The 25,422-nt window shown below is 37.7% G+C and overlaps 5 protein-coding genes across 6 annotated transcripts; all 5 read left to right on the top strand.

The window, feature by feature from the left end:
• Nucleotides 1–145: 145 nt before the first annotated feature.
• Nucleotides 146–25,064, top strand: LOC141657808 (ubiquitin-conjugating enzyme E2 20-like). 2 transcript variants are annotated; one of them, XM_074465154.1, is made up of 7 exons: nucleotides 146–428; nucleotides 899–926; nucleotides 1,150–1,377; nucleotides 1,485–1,548; nucleotides 1,665–1,724; nucleotides 1,825–2,000; nucleotides 24,896–25,064. In XM_074465154.1, the coding sequence occupies exons 1-6, from the start codon at nucleotides 319–321 to the stop codon at nucleotides 1,869–1,871; spliced, it is 537 nt and encodes a 178-aa protein (XP_074321255.1). In that variant the 5' UTR covers nucleotides 146–318; the 3' UTR covers nucleotides 1,872–2,000; nucleotides 24,896–25,064. The 2 variants fall into 2 exon arrangements, with proteins under 2 accessions (XP_074321255.1, XP_074321254.1); XM_074465153.1 differs by having other exon boundaries at nucleotides 1,825–2,027; nucleotides 24,918–25,064.
• LOC141655728 (uncharacterized) lies at nucleotides 2,012–10,573 on the top strand. Its single transcript, XM_074462792.1, has 10 exons — nucleotides 2,012–2,417; nucleotides 3,211–3,285; nucleotides 3,953–4,032; nucleotides 4,484–4,598; nucleotides 4,717–4,750; nucleotides 4,933–4,987; nucleotides 5,079–5,121; nucleotides 5,366–5,629; nucleotides 8,927–8,991; nucleotides 9,572–10,573. Exons 9-10 carry the CDS (start codon nucleotides 8,950–8,952, stop codon nucleotides 10,571–10,573), a joined length of 1,044 nt encoding a protein of 347 aa, XP_074318893.1. The 5' UTR covers nucleotides 2,012–2,417; nucleotides 3,211–3,285; nucleotides 3,953–4,032; nucleotides 4,484–4,598; nucleotides 4,717–4,750; nucleotides 4,933–4,987; nucleotides 5,079–5,121; nucleotides 5,366–5,629; nucleotides 8,927–8,949.
• Nucleotides 16,938–18,446, top strand: LOC141655727 (uncharacterized). The gene has a single exon (XM_074462791.1). The coding sequence runs from the start codon at nucleotides 16,938–16,940 to the stop codon at nucleotides 18,444–18,446; it is 1,509 nt and encodes a 502-aa protein (XP_074318892.1).
• On the top strand, nucleotides 19,072–20,583 carry LOC141655726 (uncharacterized). The gene is made up of 2 exons (XM_074462790.1): nucleotides 19,072–19,905; nucleotides 20,524–20,583. The coding sequence occupies exons 1-2, from the start codon at nucleotides 19,072–19,074 to the stop codon at nucleotides 20,581–20,583; spliced, it is 894 nt and encodes a 297-aa protein (XP_074318891.1).
• LOC141656233 (replication protein A 70 kDa DNA-binding subunit B-like) lies at nucleotides 21,314–24,772 on the top strand. The gene is made up of 10 exons (XM_074463067.1): nucleotides 21,314–21,384; nucleotides 22,059–22,167; nucleotides 22,388–22,664; nucleotides 22,772–22,874; nucleotides 22,985–23,112; nucleotides 23,200–23,278; nucleotides 23,367–23,478; nucleotides 23,577–23,755; nucleotides 23,883–24,003; nucleotides 24,079–24,772. The coding sequence occupies exons 2-10, from the start codon at nucleotides 22,060–22,062 to the stop codon at nucleotides 24,520–24,522; spliced, it is 1,551 nt and encodes a 516-aa protein (XP_074319168.1). The 5' UTR covers nucleotides 21,314–21,384; nucleotide 22,059; the 3' UTR covers nucleotides 24,523–24,772.
• Nucleotides 25,065–25,422: the final 358 nt, after the last annotated feature.

Below are 25,422 nucleotides of genomic sequence, written 5' to 3'. Positions count from 1 at the left end.
AACTAAAACAAACCAAAAAAAAAAAAAAGTAGCCGTTGAGATAGCAGCACCAAAACCTGGCCGCCAACCTTTATAACGTTCAAAAATCAGAATTTGACAAGAATTTAATCCTTTAAATAATAATTGTCCCTTCTCCACCCATCTCTATCAATCAACTTCCCTAATTACATTTTTTTAATTCTGATCCTAAACACTTTATAAAACCAAAAACTTCCTTCTCATAAAACCTCCCTCTCACTCTTTCTCTCTTTCTCTCTCTACTCTTATCTCACTAAAGAAATTAGTAGAAGAAGAAGAAGAAGAAAGAGAGAATTAATAATGGCAACGATTAATGGAGGATACCAAGATAATACTACTACGGCGACTTCTCAGGCCAAGAAAAACTGTGTTTCCGCCAATACCGTTGATACTAAATCTGTTCTTAAAAGGTTTTTTCTTCATTTCTTTTATTTTTAATTTATCGATTATTATAATTAAGGAACTTTGATCATGCGATTGATTGATTAGTCGATTACCCATGTTTTAGAATGTTTTTAATTTATCTGGGTTTTGATTTAATTAGTTTGATTTTTGATTTTGATTTCTTTTTTAGTACTTTATTTTCGTCATTATTTCTTTCGATTACTAATTATAATCAAGACACTTTGATCGTGCGCTAATTAGTCGATTACCCATGTTTAAGAATGTTGTTAATTTATCTGGGTTTTGATTGAATTAGGTTAATTTTATCGATTTATGTTTTCGCCCAATTTTATGAATTTCTAGGGTTTTGAATTGGGGATTGTTAAATTTGAGTTGCTTTACGGTTTTAGATTTGTGGGTTTAATTGGGTTTTCAATTTTTCGCCTTTCTTTGCATCTGGGTTCTAATTTTGTACATGATTTTGTTGTTGATTCAGGTTGCAATCCGAATTGATGTCTCTTATGGTAAGAACTTAGAACTAAGAAATTCCGAGTTATAGCAGTATACCGTATCATTGTACATCCGAACTAATGAGAAGTGAATAAAGAAAAGAACGTTCTTATTGGCGAGGGTGTACATGTACTCGGTGTAACTACGAATTTTCATTCTCAATTAAACCGAAATATCATCAAATAAACTGTTATGATTGAAAATTTACGGGTAATTTATTTGGTGTGCTGTACATAGATGAGTGGTGATCCAGGAATATCAGCATTTCCTGAGGAAGACAACATATTTACATGGAAAGGAACAATTCAAGGAAGCAAAGGAACCGTCTTTGAAGGCACTGAATACAAGCTCGTCCTTCGTTTCCCTAATGATTATCCCTTTAAACCTCCTGTGGTCAAGTTTGAAACCGCTTGCTTTCACCCAAATGTAGATGGGCTTGGTAACATTTGCTTGGACATTTTTCAGGTAGACATTTTAAATGATTGAAATCCAACTACATGCCATCCTATGGCCTTCTGTCGTCGTGCTGTGTAATGTTATACTGATATGTTGCCGTGTATTAATTAATGTAGGATAAATGGTCTTCTGCTTACGACGTAAGAACTATATTGCTGTCCCTCCAAAGTCTGCTTGGAGGTAATTTCTGAGACTATCTCAAGACTGTTACATACGAATATCAAATGACATACTCGTAGTTGCTATGTTTTCCGACTTGACGAATGCAATTTGGTTTATTTATGTTTATATTGCAGAGCCAAACACCAGTTCGCCGTTGAACACACAAGCAGCAGCTCTCTGGAGCAATCAAGAAGGTGGGTACCGATGTTTGGTGTATTAATTAATTGTAAATGATCATTTTTCCTCTTAAAACTGGGTATTAATTAATTAATCGGAAAACGGGTGATTTTGCAGAATACAGGAAGATGGTAGAGAAGCTGTACAAGGGGTCAAGAGATTAGAGAGATGGTAGTAGGGTTTGATTGATTGCAATGATTAAGTTGGTTGGTTGGTTGGGTAGAGTTTGGGAGAAGGATTAAGCTTTTTTGGTTGGGTAGAGTTTGGGAGAAGAATTAAGCTTTTTTGTTGTTGTTACACACATCTAAAACCCTCTAAATGTGTGAACTTGGGTAAATGTTGAACAGTAGAGCAGTGTTCCACGCTCTGCTCACGTGATGAACAGCCTTTCACACTTTACCTCCCTCTTTCTTCTTTGTTTTTTGCATCTGTTTACTCCTCTTTCTTCTTTGTTTTTTTCACTGCTCTTTGCTCCTCCATTTCTTTTCTCTTTTCCTTCCCTGCTTCTTCCTTCAATATCTCCTCAGAACTTGATGGCTTAATTTAATTTTTATTCTGCTATCTATGATCCATTCCCTATCATTCTCCATCATGTGTTTAAAATTTGATTGTTGATGCTCCATTATATCCATCAAGACGAGTCTCCTCTTCTGAATTGCCGGCCATTCGGATTATTCACTACTCGGAGATGATTTCTCGGGTCTTCCTATGTAAGCACATTGCATCGCTTTATTTGAGTTGATTTTTGGGTTTTTGGGGTTGACGGATCCCAATTTAAGGTTTTTAGAGTTGATTTTTGGGTTTTTTTGGGTTGACGGATCCCAATTTTATGGTTTAATAGGTGATTTATTCAGTTTTATAGTTGATTTTTGGGTTTTTGGGATTGACTGATACCATCTCTTAGCTTATTGTTAGTGTATAACAACCATTGATTGCTTTAATTGAACTCATGCTCCGGTTTTGATTTCCTATTTTAGTGCGTTGTTCATTGGGTGCGTAATTCAGATCTGCTTGATTGAATTGAATAATTACGATTTAAATTTACTCATTTTGATCAGAGTATTCGATTTGCCAACACATAAGTCCTTGTCGAGACATTATTTTGTCCAATAATTATTCCTATATGGCAGTGAGGCGTATTGTTATGCTGATTGAGCAGCTTGCCTCACATGAGGGGGATCCGTGAGTATAGTTAATTGTCCGTATAGTTAATTGTCCTTTGGTTAAATTTACTCATTTTGATCAGAGTATTCGATTTGGTAACCCTTGTAGAATTGTGATATACATTTATACTCCCTCCGTCTCGATCATTTGTTTACGTTTGCTAAAAGGATCTCTCACAATGACTCGAAAAGGTGAATAAATGATTGAGACGACGGATTTAACTTATACGGAGTAAAGTTATAAGTAGATGATATCATTCTGAAATTTGTTTTGTTGATTTGATTGAATTTATGTTTTTATACCATGAAATTAATCACAAGGAAATCAGAATCGTTGTAGGGTTTAAGCACTGTGTGATTCTAATCTGATGTCTTCTTCATCGAGCAAGAGAAGAGAGTTAGATGTTATGAAATTGTAAGTAGATTTTTTTTAAAATGTTCTATTCATGGCTGCCTATATCTTGTGTATATTTCTCACATGATTCCATTTGGGTTGCCATTAATTAAAAATAAAAAAACTTTTTGGTTTTCATTTGGAATGGGGGTGAAAGATTCAATCTTTTTCAGCTTCGGAATGTAGTCGAATAAAGGAAATAGTTCAGTAAACTCTGTATGATTCCTAAATTACAAAATTGGAGAGTGTTGTCGCAAATTATGATTGCAGTTTTCATCATGGGTCATCCCGGAAAAGCCTATCTATGTTTTTAACATAGGATTAAAGGTTGAGTGCATACCGTCTTCCCCACCTGTGGCCAAGCGCCATTCACTCATGGAGTCACTTGGGTAATGATGATGTTCGGAAAGGGATTCTTTTTGATTGCAGGGTGTGAAACGTATTCGTTAACTGGTGAACTATTGCTTCTGCTTTCTCTTTTGGTGTTTTCATTTGAATCTAGCCATTTCGTTCACGGGTTTGGAGTGTTAATGTTAGCATCTTAGCTACTGAATTTTTCCTGTCAAATTGTTGTTTATTTCATATTGAGGCACAATTTAGCAAGTTTCCTTTCAAAAGTTGTGCCTTTTGATGTGATGGAAAATGATTGCTCTGATGATAACACTACTTTAATGCATGGTTCATGAAGGATGATGCGCAATTTTGCTGTGGAGCTTAAAGATGATAGAATTGATGAATTCACCGTGGTTTTTCATGGACCAAAGGAGAGTAAGTGAATGCTCTCTTATCTTTTTTGTTTGTCGCCCCACATTCCTTTGTCAAACTTTTTTTTTTATCTCGGCCAATCAACATGACACATCATTTGTCCATATCCAAAGATGGGAAAACCAGATGACAACTTTGTTCAGTTAAGACTTACCCGTTGTTTGGATGAAGGGAAAAGGATGGGGACAATTTCTATGTTCGGTTAGCAAGTCAAGTAGTTGAGATATGGATCAGAGGGATCAATTTCCCTGCCTCCAAGCGATATAAAAAACCCTCTTGACCTAGAAAAAATTGGAAGGAATACATCCTTGTTTCATCCCCTCCACCATCCCTTGTTTCCTCCATTCTCCTCCGCGTTATATCCAAATTCCAAACAAGGCTCTTGGAGAACAATTGAATGGTAACGGTCTTTTGTATTTGGAAATTATTACATTTGTCGATTTTGTGGTGGCAGGCCTTTACGAGGGTGGAGTCTGGAAACTACATGTTCGGCTTACAGATGCATATCCTTTCCAACCTCCTTAAATTACATTCATGAACAAAATTTTCCACCCAAATATTGATGAGCAGTGAGTCTCCGATACATCTTATGAGCTAATTTTAAATTGCTACTTAGAAAGCACGCGGTGTTCCATTTATTTTTAGGCTAAGTGGTCTTTGCTAAGTTTGTGCTAATCTTTGGAGCAGGGAGATGCGGCTGGGGGGAGTTCACATAGTTAGGGTAATGACCCTTTCTCAATTTACTATCTTCTTGATTCTTAAATCATCTTTCATGCTGTTTTATTGCCTTTTTTTACATTATTATAACAAAACTGAAGGCTCGATTCAGTTTGAACTTCACTGTGCTACACCGTTTTACAATCTTTGTTGTTCCATTTATTGACGCTAAGTGGTCTTTTCTAGGGTTGTGCTAATATTTGGAGGGAAGTGCAGCTGGGAGATGGTTCACATAATTAGGGTAATGACCCTTTCTCAATTAACTATTTTCTTGCTCTTTGCCATTCATTTGATTGTTTAGCTCATTGGCGGTTGTTTGATTTACATATTAGTTTATGTGAACGATGATGCGGTGTGGCGGCTCAAATGACGACGGTTAGTAAACTTGCCTTTTTAATTAGTGCGTAATAAACGGATTCAAGAAAGGCATAGCAAATTAATTAACCAAATGCTACTCAAGAAAGGCATAACAAACTAACAACCAGCTACTAATGAGTCTTAACAAACGGTTCCTAACCAACGTACTAAGAAACGGTTACGGAAATTTAGAATGCAGGGCATTCAACTTAGCATCCATTGTGGTATTATTACACTAAACATATGCTTGTGGGACTTCCAGAACAGGGGATTGCGATGGGCGACTTACAGAAAGCAAACCATTTTTGGTTTCCCCTGGGAATTTCACCAAATAAGCCGGTTGCAGCTATCGTTAGACGAAGATGAGGATTCACGAACTTGACGCCTTTGCTCAGCAAGCATTTCTTCGTACTGTTCTTCAATGTGGCTTTCATATATCGCAATTATGTCGATCCTTTCCTGCTCACCTGGTTGAGGGGTGACAACCCTTCCTCCACCAGCACAGAGATCGAATATCACATTCAAGGTAAGCACTGCTTCTAGCCTTTTGAAAAAGTTAACCACCTCTTCCTTCAATTGGTCTAGAAGCGCTTGTTTCATCCGGACAATGTCTGTGGGAGAACAAAAAAGGTTAATCATGGCTTGTAATCGAGGATACATAAGAAAACACTGAAACGTAGATTAACGGTAGGGGATCTATGTTGCTAGAAAAGACACCAACAATAATAAAATATAAATACCGTCTGGAATAATACCGCCTACAATTGGCGGTGTGATTTGGCTGGTATCTCCTAATATGAGGAGCCTAAGTCTTCCTAGGTTAGGATACTCCTGGGTTATTAATTTCCAAATTGCGTCAGAGGTCATTACTATGTTTAATCGACGAAAGAGCCTGGGTGCGTCTTCCACTATTGCATCGATTTTCCTCTGTATGTTCTGGACTATACGTGCGTTTCTGGACATTTTCAATAGGGTGTGTCCTCTATTGGTTGGACACAAATATGGGGATTGTGGGGAAGATAAAAAAGTGTGAGCAAAGTAGTGGCCAGTTGAGCCCTGATGCAATGTACTTATAGAGGGGTTGGGGTAGGTGGGTTAGATAATGTTAGTAATTAGAATCTTGATTATATTAGCAAAGTCTCTTAGCTTGAACTAAGACAGTGTAAGTGCCCGTTCGAGGTCACATATTCCTTTCAATGAAGGGCACTAATAATTGAGCTCACTTTATAAGGAATCTTTTGACACTATTTAAGTACACATACCTGTTGGGAGATTCCCATCCAAGCTAACCAGTCCAAAGTTTGGAGGTAGAGCAACAACACGAAGTGACTACACTCTCCAGGGTTATTTCACAATTATTTTATACTACCACTCTCTCTATATATGTAGCTTTCATACTTTACATACAATAATTCAAGGTGAACAAAATTTAGCCAGGTATCTTAAACGTCTAAACTTTATCAAATACTGTTTTTTTTCTAAAAGTAATAAATGCTAGCGAAACTCAAAGGAAACAGATAGTGAATATGGCGGCTCTAGCCGCTACACCGTTTACCTGCATCATGGTCAATGTGCCTGGCTCAACTGACCCTCGGCGTGTTGTTCTCTAGATGGCGACTTACTCCCTGAAGGGGTTGAGTATGTGACAGTCCCATCTTCGACCACTCAGGTAGCGGAAATTCTTGCTTCTATAGACCAGGACAATGCTTACGGTAGTGTGGTTGACGTACTATGTGCGTTATACCCTGGCTATTGCTAAGACAGATTGGGGTAGGCCTCGTGCAAATGCTTGTTTAATGCGGGGTTTAGGTCCCTGTACTGAGTAGTTTATTACTCTTTTAGTTTTATTACTTTTTCTACTCTAAATGTATCGCGGTGTTTTTCCTTTAAACTTAAATATGTGTCCCCTGCACATATTCTGGTATAATAAAATAGTTCAGCTGCTCGGAAATGTTCATCTGTTCTTAGTTTTGGCTTGCTGCAATAGGCCGCAGGGTCTGCCAATATGATCACTGTGTTATATTACGTTTTTTTATAAAAAAATTGCATACTTGGGATCGTTCTAAACGGCTAAGTACATATTAAACTATGTAATATCGATTATTGGCCATATACAGCAGGTGATGGATTTTGATTTTTCTGTCTTGGTCTGGTGTTGTAAATTTATGAACCTATGAAGATTGTTGGCCATGTAAAGCAAGTGATTAAAATTATTACATATTCGGCTTAGGTGAAAAAAAGGAGAAACGCTGGTCGCATAAAAATGGTTATGGAATGAGACCATTTAACCATTACTGTGGAATTTCCTAGCGATAAGTAGCTTTTTTTTTTTTTTTTGATAATCTACTAAAACTAGATTGATCCTCTAAGGTGGGACTAACCTATCTCATCCTTTCGAATATGACCATTTAATCACAAAATATTATGACTATAATTATTGAGTTGGTCTTGCTTAAGACGGGTCGAATCTTAAGATGGGTAGTTACACTCACAAAACGAATAGGGGGGACAAGGTGGGGACACCCCCATGTGCCTCCCACTATCCTCTATTTGGGCATTTTGTCTCACAAAATGGTATCCGTCTACAACTTAAGACGGATAGTGCCCGTCTTAAGTAAGAATTTGTGATAATTATTACTTCTTACCTAAAAATGATGTTAATATTTTATCACAAAATAGTAACATTTTATCGTAATATAGCTACATGTGGTCCGTGTTATTTTATACAGAAAATAGGCTAAAATGAATACCTTTAAAATGAATACCTTTACATGTGGTCCGTGTTATTTTATGAAATAGGGATTTTCAGGTAATTTTTTAAAAAAAATGAATACCTTTACACTTGGCATGTCCCTATCCTCAACTTTATATGACTCTATCATCACAAGATTTCCACCGTACCAAAATCTTTGAATCCATAATTTGTGCAATTTCTACAACCCTCTACACTACCCCCTCTTTTATGCGTGTCTTTCCTCAGGGCAATCAATATAGCAAATCTAAATATTATTGCTTCAATATCATGTCTGATTTCATGAATAACTAATAATATTGTTGCATTGTGTCGGATAAACACAGTATCTACTTGCTAAAGTTGCGAATCCGGATGTATGAGCTTTGACGTTTAGATTTCCGTTTTTATTATATATTTTAAACAACTTTATAGTCAGTTTTGACATACGTTTTACGCTGCACAAAATAAATGCTATAGTTTGATTATAGTGAAAGGAGTGGTTATTAAAATAGTTTTGTTTGTACCAAAATCGTACAATTATATTGTGTTAACCACTACTATGGAATTTTCTAACGATAAATAGTTATCAATGAGTCTTATTTCAAACGGTCTTATTTCCAGACGACGTAATGTCACCATTTTTTAATTAAAAAAAAACATTTAATCACAAAATGTTAATAACAATAGTTATTATTTCTTACCCTTAAAATGATGTTAAACATATTATCACAAAATAATAAAAATTCTACCGTAACATAACTACATTTGGTCTTATCTTATTTCAAAATTTCCAAACAAAAATAAACCGTCTAAAATAATAATTTGCGGGTAATTATGTAAAGAATAGAATACCTTTACAATTGGCATGTCCCTATTCTCAACTTTATATGATTCATTGTGATTTCCACCGTACGAATATCTTTGCATCCATCATTTGTGCAATCTCTATAACTTTGTAGCCTACCACCTCTTTTATGGGTGTCTTTTCTCAACAAAAAAAACTTACAAATCTAAATATTATTGCTTTTATATCATGTATTAATTTATGAATAACTAATAATATTATTGCATTGTGTCGGATAAATGCAGTACTGCTTGCTAAATTAACACCAATGGCTTTTCATCAACCACAGATTCATCTGCCAGTTTGTAAGGTCTGATCATCTTGCTCTTACTAATTATAGCATTTTCCTCTACTCAGTTTTATATATTTTACTCAAATACAATAAGTTTGAATGTTTGAGTTGCCTTAGTTACCTACTACTTGTCTTAAACATGTTATCATCCGGTCAAATCATAAGTGATATGTCCAATTATTTGTGTTTTTTTTGGGGGTTTACAAGTAGAATTCAGACCAAAGGCGAACATGCCAAATACTCGGGTTGTGGAAATGTTGAGATGGTAATTTATATGTTAAGTTTAGTTTAGTTGGAGTGAGTTTGGACGAATGAAATGCCAGATTATTTTCACTTTTGTCTATGTTATGGTACCTGAACTACTTTATACTTCTTGTGCGTTACTTTTATATGGCCATATGTCTTTGTCCTTAGTCATATTACTCATGTATAATAAGACGCTTTCATTAGTAAACTTTCGACAATTCCCACATTAGTATAATAAATGCAATATGTTGCTCTCCATCATATAATTTAGTACTGTGATTTAATGTGCACCACTACATGTCTACGTTTCAGTCTTTCGGTGAGAAGTTTATCTTACATGTTTAACCTACAGGTGCTGCCCGTGACGCCTAATAAGATTACCATTCCGTTTCATCCACTCTTAAAACAAATCGCAGCTGTATTACAATTCCCTGAACCTGTTTACCATATACTGGACTTGTCCAAGAATAGTGCTTATGTGTCAGTGAAGACAAATCTTAGGGATATCACCTTCTCATATGTGGGTGGGCGTGCTGATACAGTTGAAGAATCATGTGAAGTTGCTGCGAAAAAAGCTGTTCTAAACATCAGTAAGAGATGGGGTGTTATTGTGGAGGACTTGACCTTTGTCAGATACAGGTGTTTAGACCGTTGCAGCCGTCTATACAGACTCAAACGCAATGAATTGGAAGATATTGTTAAAGGAGAAAGCAGGGGTGACCTTGAAGAAAACGTGCCTGATAGCCCTAGCCGCATTAGGCATGTTTCTCTTGATTATGTGCCTCTTTTGAGAAAGATCTTCAATACCATTGCAGTTCAGGCTACGCCGCTTGAAACTCTGAGGCACTGCGCTGGTCGTTACACATCTTGGATTACAATCCAACCTCTATTCAACAATGCATCAAAGGAAGTATTTATTGGGCCAGCATGTGATACTCTTGCACACGCAAAGAGCGAATTGGCTAGGAAAGTCATCATGTATCTAATACCTGCATACAATCTTGAAATTGTTGATGCAAATTATGGGTCGCGGGCTTCAAAGATAGCTCTTTTGCTATATAATCTTGAACAAGAGAGCTACCTGACAATAAGGGCACGCATGACTGGAATCCCTGATGAACCTGCATATTCCTGCGTACTTGTGGAACAAGATGACATGGCATTTGAAAATGCAGGTGCTCACATACCAACAATTACTCCCGCACCTGTACGAGCAAGGTCACATAGAAGCACACGTCTTGCAAGTCCTGAAAACGTAGTTGTTTGTCAGGCAGGTCCTTACCCCGTTTTCTACAAGGAAGTCGCGGAAAAAGAACGAATGGCCAGCAAGCGTGCAAGGAATGTGTACAACTAATAGTTCGTATGGCTTTGCAGGTGTGGTATTGTCTGCTAATGGTTTTTTACAATTTCTTTGGTTTTACCAGGTGCTCTAATGTGCTCTAATGCTGTGGGGCTACTATGCTATCCTCTGACCCGTAGTTGCCTGTTAGCAACAATCAGTATTCTTTTTTGCCGTTCCCATAACCCACCTGTAGAAGCTGTATTTTGATAAGCATCTTAGCCTTTAGTCAAGGCTTTATCCTTATGATATATCATGTAACGAATTTACTCTAAACTGGTGTTCTTGTAATGACTCTTTGTACTAAGTTAAGTGTTCATGCGATCTACTTGCGTTGGCATGTTATGCATTTGATTCGTCTAGGCTGGTTCATATGCATCCTCACAAGGTTAACTTATGTTTGTTCACTCTCACATGTTTGTTATCCTTGTTGGGTAAAGAAGTCATAAATCTTATAATGATTAGTGATCTTACCAGCGGACAGCCAACATAGCTTGGCTCATATAGAATATGCCTGCTACTTGGCTTGCTTGTAATGCTTCAGTTCAGCACTGTAGTTATTCAGTCACAAACTTTCTTTACCTTAACTGAGAATTTATTTGCCTCAGAATGCAGCAAGGCTAGGGCCGCATAATCCTTGGTCTATGGTATGCTAAAGTACATATCCAGATGTTAGGATCTGCTATTAACAGTGCATAAGCTGTGCGGTGCTGTTCAAAGATAGGGACAATGTTGTGGTTTATGTGGTAAGTATATCTTAACAATGTGTTAAATCGTTAACTCACACTCCTGTTACTTGCAGTTTAGTACCTTAACATCCCTATTCTATGGTGCCACTTCACACACATTAGGAAATCCGTCCTTATTCTTTCATTACTATCGTTTTGTACGTGGTGGTTAGCAGAACACAATAAAACAACGCCGCTGGTTGCTGATCTGACTTTTCAAGATGGCCGCAACAAAATACTGTTATGTTGATAACACTTAAGCATAAATTGCACATTATAGGCATACTCAATATAAGGATCGCTCATTATGAAATACGGGATACACAGTTTCGGCGATTTTAAACACCCAGATTATAAAAAAAAAAAAAAAAAAAGGAGAGAAAAAACTAGAAGAAAACGAGCAAACACAGACAACACTGATTACTAATGGTACTTAAGGTAGCAGCTGCTATGCAAGCATACATACATACTGCTTAATCCGACAAAATCACATATACTTTGAAATACAAGAAGAAGATTATCGCTACTACACTTTACGGAAACTGCTCAAAATTAGAACATGATAAATCATCCATGTATGGTAGTGTTATAACCCACTAGGCTTAACCATACTCCAGAGTAACAAACAAGTTATTGCAACATGGGTAATAACTAGACAAGTACATGCCAATCCCATAAAATCTGATAAAATGGCGCCAATGTAACTAACCTCTTTATTTACCATGATTTACTGGGCACACTTGCACTTTCTTTCCACAAATTTTGTGCTTCTATGTCACCTTACATCATCATAAGTTTACCCAAGTGGGGTTTAGTAAATAAAATAGTATTAAAAAGGACAAATGAACTATCCTACATTCCTACTCCATGCATCACAAACTCCTATAAATAATACTATATATGACTTCCCATTCTCTGTGACATTCTTACAAATTCAGTGGTGTCATTCCTTCTTCTAAATTGTTCTCTTATCCTTCAGCCTTTACTTCAAGCAGAATCAACAATTAGAAAGGTGCTTTGTGGTAAATTACATAAGTACACCATCTTATTTGTAGCTCTGTTTTCAACTAAATTTGCATTTCCTAATGTTATTATGCTGGCATTACTTTGTTCTCTAAGTTAGACTGGCATTTTTTTTCATAACTTTACCTTAAGGTAGTGTATTTTTTTTATTATTAGTATTACTTGAATCTTATACATACAATATGTAGGCCTTAAATAGCATAATCAATTAAGTAAACACATCTGAATTCTTGCTCATAAGTCATAACACTCACCCATGCCTTTTTAAATAAAATATGAAATGTGATATATGATAATATGGATCCAAGTGCTAACAAATGTTTGTTTATAGTTTCTATGGATATTGAGAAGTATTGTTGGTTAATCAGTTAAAAAGTGCTAATTAGCAGTTCAGTTAATTGTTTTTGTCATGTGTGCTATGGATGGAATACGTGCTATGCATTGTCATTAGTTCGGTGTTGAAAATGTGTGTAGGTTTGTGACTAAATACTGTTCTTAACAACAACTTTAAAAAGCTGATGGACTCTTATTTAGTGCGTTATAGTCCATATTAGAGTCATCACTTGTATTTGTAATTCATACGTTATGGAATGTCAGGCCATTTACTGTTTGCAGTTCCATATAGGATTCAGTGTGTGCAGACGATGACTACACCAGTTACACAAATCGCAATCCCTTTTCGACCTTTGCTAGCAAAAATCACTGAGTGCATGGAGTTCCCAGAACCAGAATACAATGTAGTGAATTTAGAGCAGAACAGTGGTTCTGTAACTGTGAAGGTTGATTATGAGCCTGTTGAACACCTCTATATAGGCGGTGCTTCAACGACCCTTGAAGAGTCGTATGAGAAGGCAGCACATGCAGCTGTCCGTGATCTTATAATTAAGTTTGACATCTATATTAATGATTTCACGGCTGCCAAGAAACAAATGTATGAGAGGTGCACCAATCTCTGGCGTTTTAAACGCCTCGAGATGGATAGGTTGGGAAAAGGGCTGTCCAAAATCCCTTTGGAAGAAGAGTTTGTATTTCATGAGATATATCATCTCCACCATGTTGCAATAGACATTGTGTCTATTCTTATGACCATCACTGAAAAACTTCCCATTGAATGCACCTCCATTCACACTATAGAGCACACTCCTTCAAGTTTCACATCATGGCTAGATATAGATCACAACGATAACAAGCACGAGCACACCTGTATCATTAGTGATACGTGCACATCGTCTATTGCATCACAGAGGGACCTTGCCCACAAAGCTATCCAATACCTAACACCTCTATACAATGTTGACATTATTGATGCAAACTATGCCCCTGAGGAGCTCAAGTTTGTTGCCTTTATATGTGAATCTGCAAAGAAAAAATTCTTGACCTTAGAGAAGCATGCTCTAGAGGTGCAGAAGGGTCTTCTAGGTACCCCTGAACTTGTTACAGAGGATTGTACTACTCCTAAAGGTGTGATGCACTCGATCCCTCTCCTCAAATCTCCACCACCACCCCCTCGGAAACGCAAGTCCAGCTTACCAACTTCATCCAAAGCTAACAGTGTGCAGCTGACATAACCGCAACATATCATTTTTATCTTTGTGCCTCCATATGATATTACCGGCCTCTATAAGAATATTAAGTTTGCATAAAGACAGCACGGTTCTCCACAAATGATCTTTTGTTGTGCCCACCAATGCAATTTGGTCCTCATCGTTTTGCCTATAGTTGTCTCATTGAAGTGTTGTATTCATGAATACATCTTCATTGGAAACTATGTAGTATTTGCTTAGTAATTTGTATTTGGTCTTTTTTTGGACAAGGGCAATGTTGAAGCTGATGAAATGTCTATATAGGCTATGTATCTTCCTGTTTTGTTCTTTTATTAAGCTACTTATGTTATATATCAACCAATGTTCTATATGTCATGGTTTTTTCTTTACCTTGGATACATTTCTAAGTACTGGTTTTATTGTCAGATTTTACGTTCGAACTTTACCAGTTACTGTTATTGTAAGTTTGTTGCAATTTTACTGGTTTGTTTACATTGAAGGAGAGCAGATACGGAGTACTCTTCTGTATGGGTTGGGTCTAGATACGACTGATACAACCGTTTTGTAGAATAAACTCTGATAACTCTTTGCTTCCTGTTCAACAATTCTAAAATTCAGATGCATAACATATAGATGTACAACGTGTATAGATTCTAGCCGATAGATTGCACCAAATTAGAAATCATTGCAATGAACATTTCTGGGTGGAATGTTCTACAATGCTTCCATAGGTGGTTATATTTAAGACAATTTCCTCCATTTGTTCTATTTAAACTTGTAGTCATCCCTAATTGCCTTTGCTCATTTATCATCTGAGGCGGTCATATGAAATAGGTGCAGAAGATGTATTTTTACTGTGGCTTTGTTATTGCTTAACTGCTTGTCTTGCAGGACCCTACAGAGGAGAAGTGCGATTGCAACACATGTAACTATATATACCACGGCATCTATTAGTTAAATGGGTACGTGGACAATTTGATGTCATCCCAATACAGAAATAATCACATAATTCTGTGATCACTACAAGTTTAATACTCCAGCATCCTTATACATAATATGTACTCATTTTGTGCAGAGGATGATTTCCCGTACTACACAGATTCACCTACAGTTAACAAGACAAAACGGAAATGCCGAATGCAGAGCCAAATTCAGGCAGGTGTTTCAAGGTAACATTGTGCTCCACTTTTAATGTTACGAATATATTATGATGAGTAATACATAACATAATCAGCTCTCGGGAACAGTGTTGAGCAGGCAATAAAAAGACCACGCGGAAGACCCCCTACGCGGAGACAACACTGTAAGTGTCTCAGTGTTAGTGTTTGAACTCATACTGTCAGCATATATACATAATTTGTATGTGAACTCTGACAAAGGCGTTACCTTTCTACAGTACACCTCCCTCCTGCTATGATTGGGCAACCACTACCTCGAACGCCTCTCCAACTACCAGGTGTACCGTCATGTGCAAAGTGCCTTGCCAAAAGGTTCATTTATGAACCTCGGACATTCTGTTGCGGCGATGGAGCAATAGTGCTGCCGTCATACACATTCCCTCCAGAACTGACCAGATTGTACACAGCTCCAGATGAAAAATCAGTCCACTTTAGGCAATTTGCCCGGCTCTACAATAACTTATTTGCATTCAGCTCAATCGGAGGCCGCACGGAATCGAATACACAACAAGGAATCTATGTTTTTAAGCTACACGGTCAGATTTACCACAATATCCCAGATCTGGTGCCCAATGACGGTGGGCCAAAGTACCTTCAACTTTACTTTTATGACGGGCAACATGAAGCTGCTAACCGTTCAGGATGCTTCAAGGAGCTAAACCAGGATGTTATAGACATATTAATGGGTATAACACAGTCAAACCCATACGCGCGATTTTTCCGGTCATTACAGGAGATCGATGTCAATGAAGATACACAAATACATATACAAAAAAATCCTGTAAGGGACCAGCGTGTCAGTAATGCTCCGACTTACCGACGAGGTTTTGTCATTTGGTCCGAAGATACAACATTGGGCGAAACCGGTGGACCGCACATCTTAGTGATCGGACGAACGCAAGCTTCACATCGAATTATGCACTTTTACGGGTGTTATGACCCACTTCAGTACCCTCTTCTTTTCCCAAATGGAGAATGCGGTTGGCACCAAGGATCGAAAAACACGCGCCTAACACAAAAGGCCTGTGCACCGTAATGTTGTAGTCCCCCCGTCCAGTTTTACAACTGCTGCAAGTCTATTGGATGCAGAAGCACAACGTATGCTTTCGTCACATATCTCTATTATGTTGTAACATTTCCTACATAGCAGCTACTATAGATTAATGTGGACAACCATATCAAAGCACACATAATAGAACTAAAAGAGTATCCTTATCACTTTTGAAAATAAGTAAACACAATGAGTAGTGACCATAAGTGGATTAAGAGTCTATTAGTAGGAGTATTAATAATAGTCCTTGAATACTATCAGTATTAATATTTACAATATCAATTATATTAGTCCTGAATTCCGTAATCATACCACTCATTACAACTTGTAATATCCAGTAATCCATTGTTTAAAATTCAACTTTTTTGTTCTGGTGTTATTTACCCTGCTTATATGGTGCTAAATATTGATGAATTAGCCAACATGTTATAATCTTTTCTTATTTTCAAATAATACATATAGTTATAGTTGTAAGGTCATTTTGATTACTACTGAGTACACTTACTGACACTTCCTTAATGCAGGGAGTTCACAACAAACGTCTTCAGATGAACGGAATGTGTCTTGCCGAGAGTATTACTCCTACAAACTACAGAACAGGCCAGGGAACATGCTTCTCAGAGCGGGGAGATGTTTCCAGCAATATGTAGTAGACATGTACGTGAAGTTAGAAAACACTCGCTTAGACTTCTTCCGGCACAATCAAGATACTATACGGGCTGAATTGTATCAGGGCTTACTTGATACAATCGATCTTTGGTGAGCGATCTTGTGACTAATGTTGGGAGAAGAGTAATTCTTCCAGCAACCTACATTGGAGGCCCTAGGGATATGAAAAGAAGGTATCTGAATGCAATGTCTCTTGTGCAACGCTATGGGAAGCCAGATTTTTTTGTGACAATCACTTGCAATGCAAACTGGCCAGAAATTAAAAATGAACTTGCTCGTGGAGAAGAAGCTCAGAACCGACCAGATATAGTAGCTCGGGTTTTCCGGGCTAAACTAATGGCTTTGAAGAAAAAAATAGTAGAGGATAAAATCTTTGGAGAAGTTGCCGCATTTGTATATGTAGTAGAATTCCAGAAAAGAGGCCTTCCCCACGCACATCTTCTACTAATTATGAAGCCATGTAGTAAAATGAATTGTCCTGAAGATTTTGATAAGTTTGTAAGCGCCGAGATTCCCCCGATGACAAATGAAAGCCTCCGCACGGCTGTGCTGAAGCATATGATGCACGGCCCATGTGGTCGTCTAGACCCTGACCGTCAATGCATGAAACACAAAAAGACTGAAGGCCACTGCAAGTATAGTTACCCAAAGCCATTTGCATCTGACACCACAAATAGTGATGATGGATATCCAGTCTACAAGCGCCGTGATACAGGAGAGAGCGCTAAGATCAGAGGCCATGATCTCAACAATCAGTGGGTTATTCCATATAATCCATACCTGCTTGATCTGTTCGACTGCCACCTCAATGTAGAAGTATGCTCCACCATCCAAGCAGTCAAATACTTATATAAGTATGTTTATAAAGGTCATGACAAGATATCATTTAACGTTGCGGCAGAGGGTGAAGTAAAAGTGGTTGATGAAATAGAACAATATCAGTCTGGCCGCTGGGTGTCTCCAGTAGAAGCAATCTGGCGCATCTATGGGTTTGATCTGTTCGAGATTCACCCGCCAGTTATGCCATTGCCAGTCCATCTTCCATGTATGCAATCAATACAGCTCAGACCTCATGAAAACTTATCTCGTGTAGTTTCAGACGAAAAGCGGATAAGAACACCATTGACTGAATTCTTCAGGCTTAATAGTGTTAATAGTGAAGCTGCTAATCAAAATGCTATTACTAATCAGGCTGCTAATCATAGTGCTTCTACTAATCAGCCCGTTGAGAAGTACCTATACCCCAACTTCACAGAGCACTACCGATGGGATACAACGCAACGGACGTGGTTCAAGAGAAAAACCAAATCAATTGTAATAGGGAGACTTGTATTCGTTTCCCCGTCGGAAGGAGAACGTTATTTCTTGAGGTTGCTACTTGCTCATGTGAAAGCACCCAAATCGTTTGAAGATCTTCGAACTGTCAACGGCCAACTTTTTACAACATACCAAGAAGCTGCACTAGAACTTAGGTTAGTGGAGCAAGATAACATGGTCGATTTGTGCCTCAACGAAGCAATAGCTGTGCAAATGCTCTTTGCTCTCCGGCACCTATTTGCAACTCGCTCATTTTTACGCCAACCAAAAGACCCACCGACCTTTGGGATAAGTACTACACTTCACTCTCTGAAGATTACTCAAGAGAATACCCATGCGACACCTATACTGTACGGGTTCTTACCGTTCGTAAGCTAGAACAGCATCTAGAAGCAATGGGGAAATCTCTTAGATCATTTGGCTTGGGACATTTAAGCGAACCTCAAGATTCTGTACTTCAACGAACACGAGATATAATCGACGCACTTAACGCACCCGCGTCCGAGGAATGTATGTTATGCCGCACAACATTGAACTCGGATCAACAAAGATGTTTTTGACACCATCATGGAACATGTAACAAAGAAACAAACCTGGAGCTTTTTTGTAGACGGACCTGGTGGCACCGGTAAAACATACCTATACAATGCCTTGTATCAAGTTAAATGCTTGGGAAGATTGTCTTGCCTACAAAGATCATCATCGGGGATCGCCGCAAAGCAAACATACCATCGGGAAGGACCACCCATTCAAGATTTAAACTTCCTCTAGATTTAGTTTGTATCACTAACGTGCAATGTGCCAAAACAAAGTGACCCTAGCCGCTTTAATACAAGCGGCTTGACTTGATTATATGGGATGAGGCTTCCATGGCAAGGAAGGAAAGCGTCAAGCACTTGACTGTTATTCCGCGATCCGTGTGTGATGATGTAATTTTTGGGGTAAGTTGATTGTGTTTGGTGGGGACTTTCGTCAAGTGCTCCCGAGAGTACAACATAAATCTATGCACGAAGTTGTCAACTCTAGCATGGTCGCCTCCGCAATCTGGCCCCAACTCATCAAGTTTCGGCTAACTGTAAATGTACGGGCAAGAACTGACCCAGTGTTCTCCGAATACCTCTTAGCTCTAGGAAATGGTGAACTACAAACTGAAGAGTCTGCATTAGTAAAATTACCGCTCGGAATTATGCAACATACAAGTGGTGAAGAGTCGGAGCTAATTAATGCAGTTGCTGACGCTGCTTATCCAGAGGCTGATGTCAAAGCTTTGGGAGTTGATATATTTATCAACCGATCAATACTAACGCCCATAAATGAAGACGTTGATGCTGTTAACACACTTCTAATAGAAAGATTCCCGGGGCAAGCTGTGACGTATAAGGGATATGATTCAATGCTCACTGATAACTGCAACATCTACCCTACTGAATTTATAAATACACTTTGTCCAGGAGGCATGAGTCCTTATGAACTGGTTCTAAAGGAAAATTGTCCAGTCATTCTGCTCAGAAACCTTCTACCATCCTCAGGCCTATGCAATGGAACTAGGTTAATATGCAAAAGATTCATGCCAAATCTGATTGAATGCATCATAACCAATGGCCATCACAGCGGTGAACATGTCTTTATTCCGCGTATTAAAATGCAACCGTCAAGCTCTATTAATTATCCATTCCAGTTTCAGCGTAATCAGTTTCCCTTGAAACTAAGTTTTGCAATGACTATTAATAAGTCACAAGGTCAGACATTAGATCAGGTTGCTATTTATCTTCCAAGACCTTGTTTCTCTCATGGCCAGCTATATGTTGCTCTTTCCCGGGCTAGAGAATCAAGCAAAGTAAGCGTGGTCTCGCACAACAATGATCGAGTCAGTCGCTACAATGCTCTGTGAAAAACATTGTTTCTTACGAAGTCTTAAGGCTTGCAGGCATCATCTAGGCACTACATCAGCTGATGAATCAGTCCATCAACTCTTAAACAATGTTCATGCGAGATAAGTATCCCTTTTGTCAGTTAGCCGCATTCATATATTATATGCAATGTATTTGCATTTCTAATTTTGCAAGGGGCTGCCATTCCAGGCAAGTTATAACTCACATCTGCAATATCCTGGTTTTGCTCCTTTAGTGCAACCATGCTACTCGGCCAACCTATATGCTCAAATGAGAGTGTGAACATTGGGTTGGCTGTATTGTATCAAGGAATTAATCAGTGCTTTTGAACTGTGCCGATTTCATGTACGGACTTATGCAAAATATTTTCCACTTTTACTTTCGTGTGCTTATGTTACCTGTCTATAATAATCCATTCGCTAACTTACCGCACCCTTCGTTATTATAAGCGTGCACCTTAACAATTTCCAAAACATGCACTAATTCACACAATACCTTAGCAATTATAAGCTTATATATGGTCTGAACTGTATCAAATTTCACAAATGCGGAAACTACTGCAGGTTATTCTTCCTAAAATGCCACTGATTATTCAGAGTGAAGTATTGGATTATGCATACTAACTCTCAACAAACCTCATTTATATGTCATTAGATAAAGAACAAATAACAAACATCCTGAAATTATGCAGCATATCAGTTTAACTATCAACAGAAAAACCACAATTATCATGTTATAAGCACTATCACATCATCAAAAAAGCAACATACACAGAACAATAGTATGACTTAAATATCACAAAATAAAAAAGCGGCATAAACAGCACAACAATATGGCTTCAATAAATACACAAGTCCCCAAGTTGTGTTAAACAAATCTCCTTAAATCCAGTAAAAGCATATAGCTTCAGTAAATAAACTAATATATCCTTTACACGCTCTTCTATTGTAGTCCTTAAATACAATACTCCCTTTGTCCCGATCATTTGTTGACCTATTTTATTTTGGAGTATCTTAGTCAATTGTTATCTTTGTTATTTTAAAATTAAACTTAATGAATAATTTGATCATTCACACACAATGGTCTAATTATCATTTCGTAATTTAGCTCCTTTCTCTTTCCTTAGTCTTTGTACCAACTTTAAAGGACAATAGTTTACAAGGACTATTATATATACTTATACAGTCGTGAATAGTATCACAATTAACCATAGCCACAAGCATTATGCACAATAGACATAAATATACTACATTACTTTATAGCAAGCCATGCCTTACTGATCTAGCCGTACTAATCAATACACACCTAAGAGCATAGCCTTATATCACACTCTACCTCCTTTATTACCACACTCTACTTCCTTTATTACCACAATACAACTTCTCTCTTACATTAGGAAAGTTGAGGAAAATAAGCAGCTTCAGGTATGAACCCTTACACTTTGGACTAAATTTACATTTTGATTCAATCAGTTTGTTTCCTTATTATGTTGTTTACGGTTATGTATTTATTGACTGTATAATAATTTGATTTTATGTTTCATAGTTTCTTCAAAATATAGGCGATAATACTATGTAAATTACTTCAGTTCAAGATAGGTTCATTCAATATTGTTTGTTGTGAAAAAAAAAAGTGTTTTAATGTTTGTTGTGAACATCTCTTAGCAAAACTAGACATTCTTCCACCAAATGTTTTTTAGTGATTAAAAAGATCGCTTTAATTTCTAATTACTATCTAAATTAAAGTAGAAAGTGGAAAAATACAGTAGGAAGAGTATTCAGGTAGTGCAGTAATTAATTTGTGCCTTCATTTGTTAACATTGTTAGATCATAGCGATTAATTTCTGTCTTGGTGTTGATTATAGGCTTTGACATTTGACAATGAAACAGGCTGCTTGTACTGAATTTAGTATACTTTTGTTTAAAATCAACAAATTTGTAGAAATCATGTTGAACATATGCAAAAAAATTATCACTTTATAGTCTTGTTGCTGTAAATGAGCTCAAAGTGCGTCATTTGGTTTTTTTTTTTGGTTCACTTTACTGTATATATCTAGCCTATCATCAGAATTTAAAATTGTAAATCAATGGCCTTGCAGAATGAAACCTAAGAAGGCTTACTTGGATGAGTTAACCACTAAGAGCAAAGACTACAAAGTCAAGGTGAGGGTATTAGAGAAGCGACGCCCAAAGACATCCCCTGAAAAGGTGTTATACCAAAGTTTGTTGCTCGAGGATGACAAGGCAAGACCATTTTTTATATAAAGTTTCAGCTTGAACAACTTAGATTTCCATCTTGTTTTTTAAAAGTTTATAATCACTACTACTGTTATCTGTCCATTGCATACTTATAACACAACATTAATCTAACAAATGACTTCCTTTTTTTTCCCCTTTTTTTTCATATAATTACTGATTATATTTGCAGGGCACAAAGATGCGTGGAGCTCTTTTCGCTGATCAAGTAGGCATATTTGAAGATGCGATCAAACGCAACAGAGTCTATGAAATAACTAATGCTCCTATCAGTCCTCTTAAGCCAGAGTGGAAAACACACCCTAATGATCTGGATTACCAAATGACCTTTGGGCGCCGAACCATTGTGCTACCGGCAGACAATAACGATGGCGGTGACGACCCTAATGACCAAGATTACTGCCCAATCTCCCAACTACCTAGAATACCAGACTATGCTGAGATGTTTGGTAAAGATTCGCATCTAAATATGTTCATTATTGCTTCAATCAACTGCTTTCTGATCAAAATAAAAGAGACTGTGCACTGACTTGAATGTGACTCACATACATTACAGATGTCCTAGGTGTTGTGCTCTTTGTGGAGGACCATCCACGTGTGGTAAGAACAGGCAACGATCGTGAGACCAAAGTACGTGAAATCATACTCACTGACCACAGGTAACACTCACACGATCAACGCCTCCCCATGATAACTTCTGTAATAATGCAGTCCTAACTTACAATGGTTCCTCTAATATTACAAATAATTAATTAATTTGTAATCACAGCACCCCGCAACCACTGTCAATCTCTGTATGGGATGAGTTAGCGGACGACGACTGCAGCATGCTTATTCCAGTACCTGGTAAATTCAGGACTGTTGGACTAACGGCCCTCAGAGTATCAAACTACAGAGGTTGCATTCACTTACTATCCTTGCACACTAAAGATTATCTGCTACGACTTATAATTAACAAACCGTCCATATTCCACACCTGTGCAGGCTTTTCAATGTCAACATCTATGTCAACCATGATAATTCATTCGCCTGTTGGAGCTAAAGCCGAAGCGCTAGAATCCTGGTATTATTCATACTTAACCTTCTTAGTTCAATCACTAAGATAACGTAACAACTCGCATTCCCAAAATTACAACTGTTACAATGTGTAGGATGACCAGCCATCAAATGGCGCTGACAGAACTGCAATCAAGGGTCTTTAATGTAAAGATGCCAATTCCAGCACAGAAAAATGCTAAGATTGCAGCCCTCCGTTCTAAGAAGGTGCACAGAGTTTTAGTATTTAACTTGTTAAATTTACCAGTACAAATGCATGAAAGCGCCAATTGGGGGAAAAAAACTGACCCCTCTGCCTTTTGCAGGCAAAAACAACTTTACAAGACGAGAAACACTGGTTAGAAGTGACAATTCCAGCTGCTGAGCTCCACAAAGTTAATGCATACATGGGTTGTTCACACTGTAGTAAGCGATCCAGCATTCCACCAGGCAGTGCATACACGTGCGAAAATTGCTCTGAAGCCGATTGTACCACGGAACCAAAGTAAGACCCCAAACATTTCTCTGATTTAGCAATACAAGACACTACATATACAACCTCCTAATCAGTTAACACCACTACTCACAACTATGTTATTACATTGCTAACGTATAAACACAACCTCTTAAAGGATCACGTTCAACTGCGACATATCGGATGGGACTGGAACATTACCAATGACTGCATTTAGTTCAACCACTGAGAAGTTGTTCAAGATGTCAGCCACAGACATATTCCACATGAAGCACGCTGTGAGTCTAACAACATCAACAGTTAAACTCATGCATTTAGCCCTACATCTTAACATATATGGTACTACTTTGCAGGATGACGATCAAGCTTTTTCAGCCGTGCAGGAAATGCTCCGCCTTAAACCTTTCAAAGTCCAAGTTGGCCCATCCACATCGCTCTCAATGAGCAACATTCTCCAGTGGGTAGTGAAGCAGGTGGTTATTGATGGTGCAAATGACAATGCTTCAGGAAGTGTAACAGCTACTCAAGCAGACCCTTCACAATCTCAGGTTGTTAACAGCTCCAAAGGAAGCCAAGTGCAGACACGCAATTCCTCGACACCTCCTCCAAAAAGCATAGTCACTGATGCGTCCATCACATCAGCAATCACTGGCATTATTGAACCAGCAATAGCAACTACCCCAGTAAACGAGCTAAGTGAGGTTACTACTGCAGATTCAGTCCAGCCACAAACTCACAACAAGTTGCTCAAGAAGGAAAAAGCAGCCACTGTCGCTGCCTCTGCACCTCTTCCATGAATGAAGGGGAAACGGCATCAGAACAGCACAGGCATTTAAAGAATGACTAATAGTAATGGCCTGTAATCTTAATATTTTGCGTACTAAGACTAGACTTAAACGATGTACTGAACCGCCCCCCGTATTACATCCTGGTATGATGTTATTTTGCAATGTTACTAGAACTTATGTAAATTATGTACTACTTTGGTATGTGACTACCATAACTCTGGGCTTATCAGTTTATTCGTGTGGAAATTTAAGTTCAATGTTTGCGGAAATGATTCTATTATAACTGTGCGCTTATCGGTTTGTTCCTATGAAGATTTGAGCAAAGAGATTACAGATCAAGGCGGATATGGTCATTGGAACTCCGCGCGCATCGCGCGCGGAGGAACAACTAGTATAACAAAAAGTGTTAAACAAGAATATCTAATTCAACTGCATTCATTTGGCTTCAAATTCTCATTTTTTTTTTAAATTTGTAATTGTTGCGCTCAATCATTGTTGTTGAACAAAAGTTACACAGAATATGTTCAAAAGTGATGCTCAATATTTTTACGTAGTTGCTCTTTCATGGACATGGACGGAAATTACTCTTTTGTGGACTTGTTTTCATTATTTTTCCATACCTTACCCTTCTCCAGAAAAACAAAATACCAAACTCTCTCTAATCTCTTCCTCCGTCACAAAATTAATCAAATTCGTCAAATTATTCAATTATGGACGCCGCTAGTTCTAATGTCGATCATTTAATATTCTAATTCATTAACTTTATTAACTATGATGTATCAAATTGGGAAGATTAAATTAATTTAGACAAATGAAATTAGGGTTTGAAGAAATTAGAGTAGTTTGATAACTTTACAGATTCACATTAGGGGAAGAAAATTTAATTAAGGCCCTGTTCTTTTGGACTGA

This window comes from Silene latifolia, chromosome 5, assembly GCF_048544455.1.
Source record: "Silene latifolia isolate original U9 population chromosome 5, ASM4854445v1, whole genome shotgun sequence".
NCBI classification, from domain to species: domain Eukaryota; kingdom Viridiplantae; phylum Streptophyta; class Magnoliopsida; order Caryophyllales; family Caryophyllaceae; genus Silene; species Silene latifolia.
This window is presented reverse-complemented; position numbering and strand designations above follow the sequence as displayed.

Excerpts from the sequence above, each read along its gene's own strand:
- LOC141657808 (XM_074465154.1), top strand. The coding sequence starts at position 319 with ATGGCAACGATTAATGGAGGATACCAAGATAATACTACTACGGCGACT. Across the intron at positions 927-1,149 it reads CCGAATTGATGTCTCTTATG|ATGAGTGGTGATCCAGGAAT; the intron begins GTAAGAACTTAG and ends TGCTGTACATAG. Across the intron at positions 1,549-1,664 it reads CCTCCAAAGTCTGCTTGGAG|AGCCAAACACCAGTTCGCCG; the intron begins GTAATTTCTGAG and ends TTTATATTGCAG.
- LOC141655728 (XM_074462792.1), top strand. The coding sequence starts at position 8,950 with ATGGCTTTTCATCAACCACAGATTCATCTGCCAGTTTGTAAG. Across the intron at positions 8,992-9,571 it reads TTCATCTGCCAGTTTGTAAG|GTGCTGCCCGTGACGCCTAA; the intron begins GTCTGATCATCT and ends TTTAACCTACAG.
- LOC141655727 (XM_074462791.1), top strand. The coding sequence starts at position 16,938 with ATGTCTCTTGTGCAACGCTATGGGAAGCCAGATTTTTTTGTGACAATC.
- LOC141655726 (XM_074462790.1), top strand. The coding sequence starts at position 19,072 with ATGCACGAAGTTGTCAACTCTAGCATGGTCGCCTCCGCAATCTGGCCC. Across the intron at positions 19,906-20,523 it reads GGGCTAGAGAATCAAGCAAA|GTTATTCTTCCTAAAATGCC; the intron begins GTAAGCGTGGTC and ends AAACTACTGCAG.
- LOC141656233 (XM_074463067.1), top strand. The coding sequence starts at position 22,060 with ATGAAACCTAAGAAGGCTTACTTGGATGAGTTAACCACTAAGAGCAAA. Across the intron at positions 22,875-22,984 it reads ATCATACTCACTGACCACAG|CACCCCGCAACCACTGTCAA; the intron begins GTAACACTCACA and ends TTGTAATCACAG. Across the intron at positions 23,279-23,366 it reads GCCGAAGCGCTAGAATCCTG|GATGACCAGCCATCAAATGG; the intron begins GTATTATTCATA and ends TACAATGTGTAG.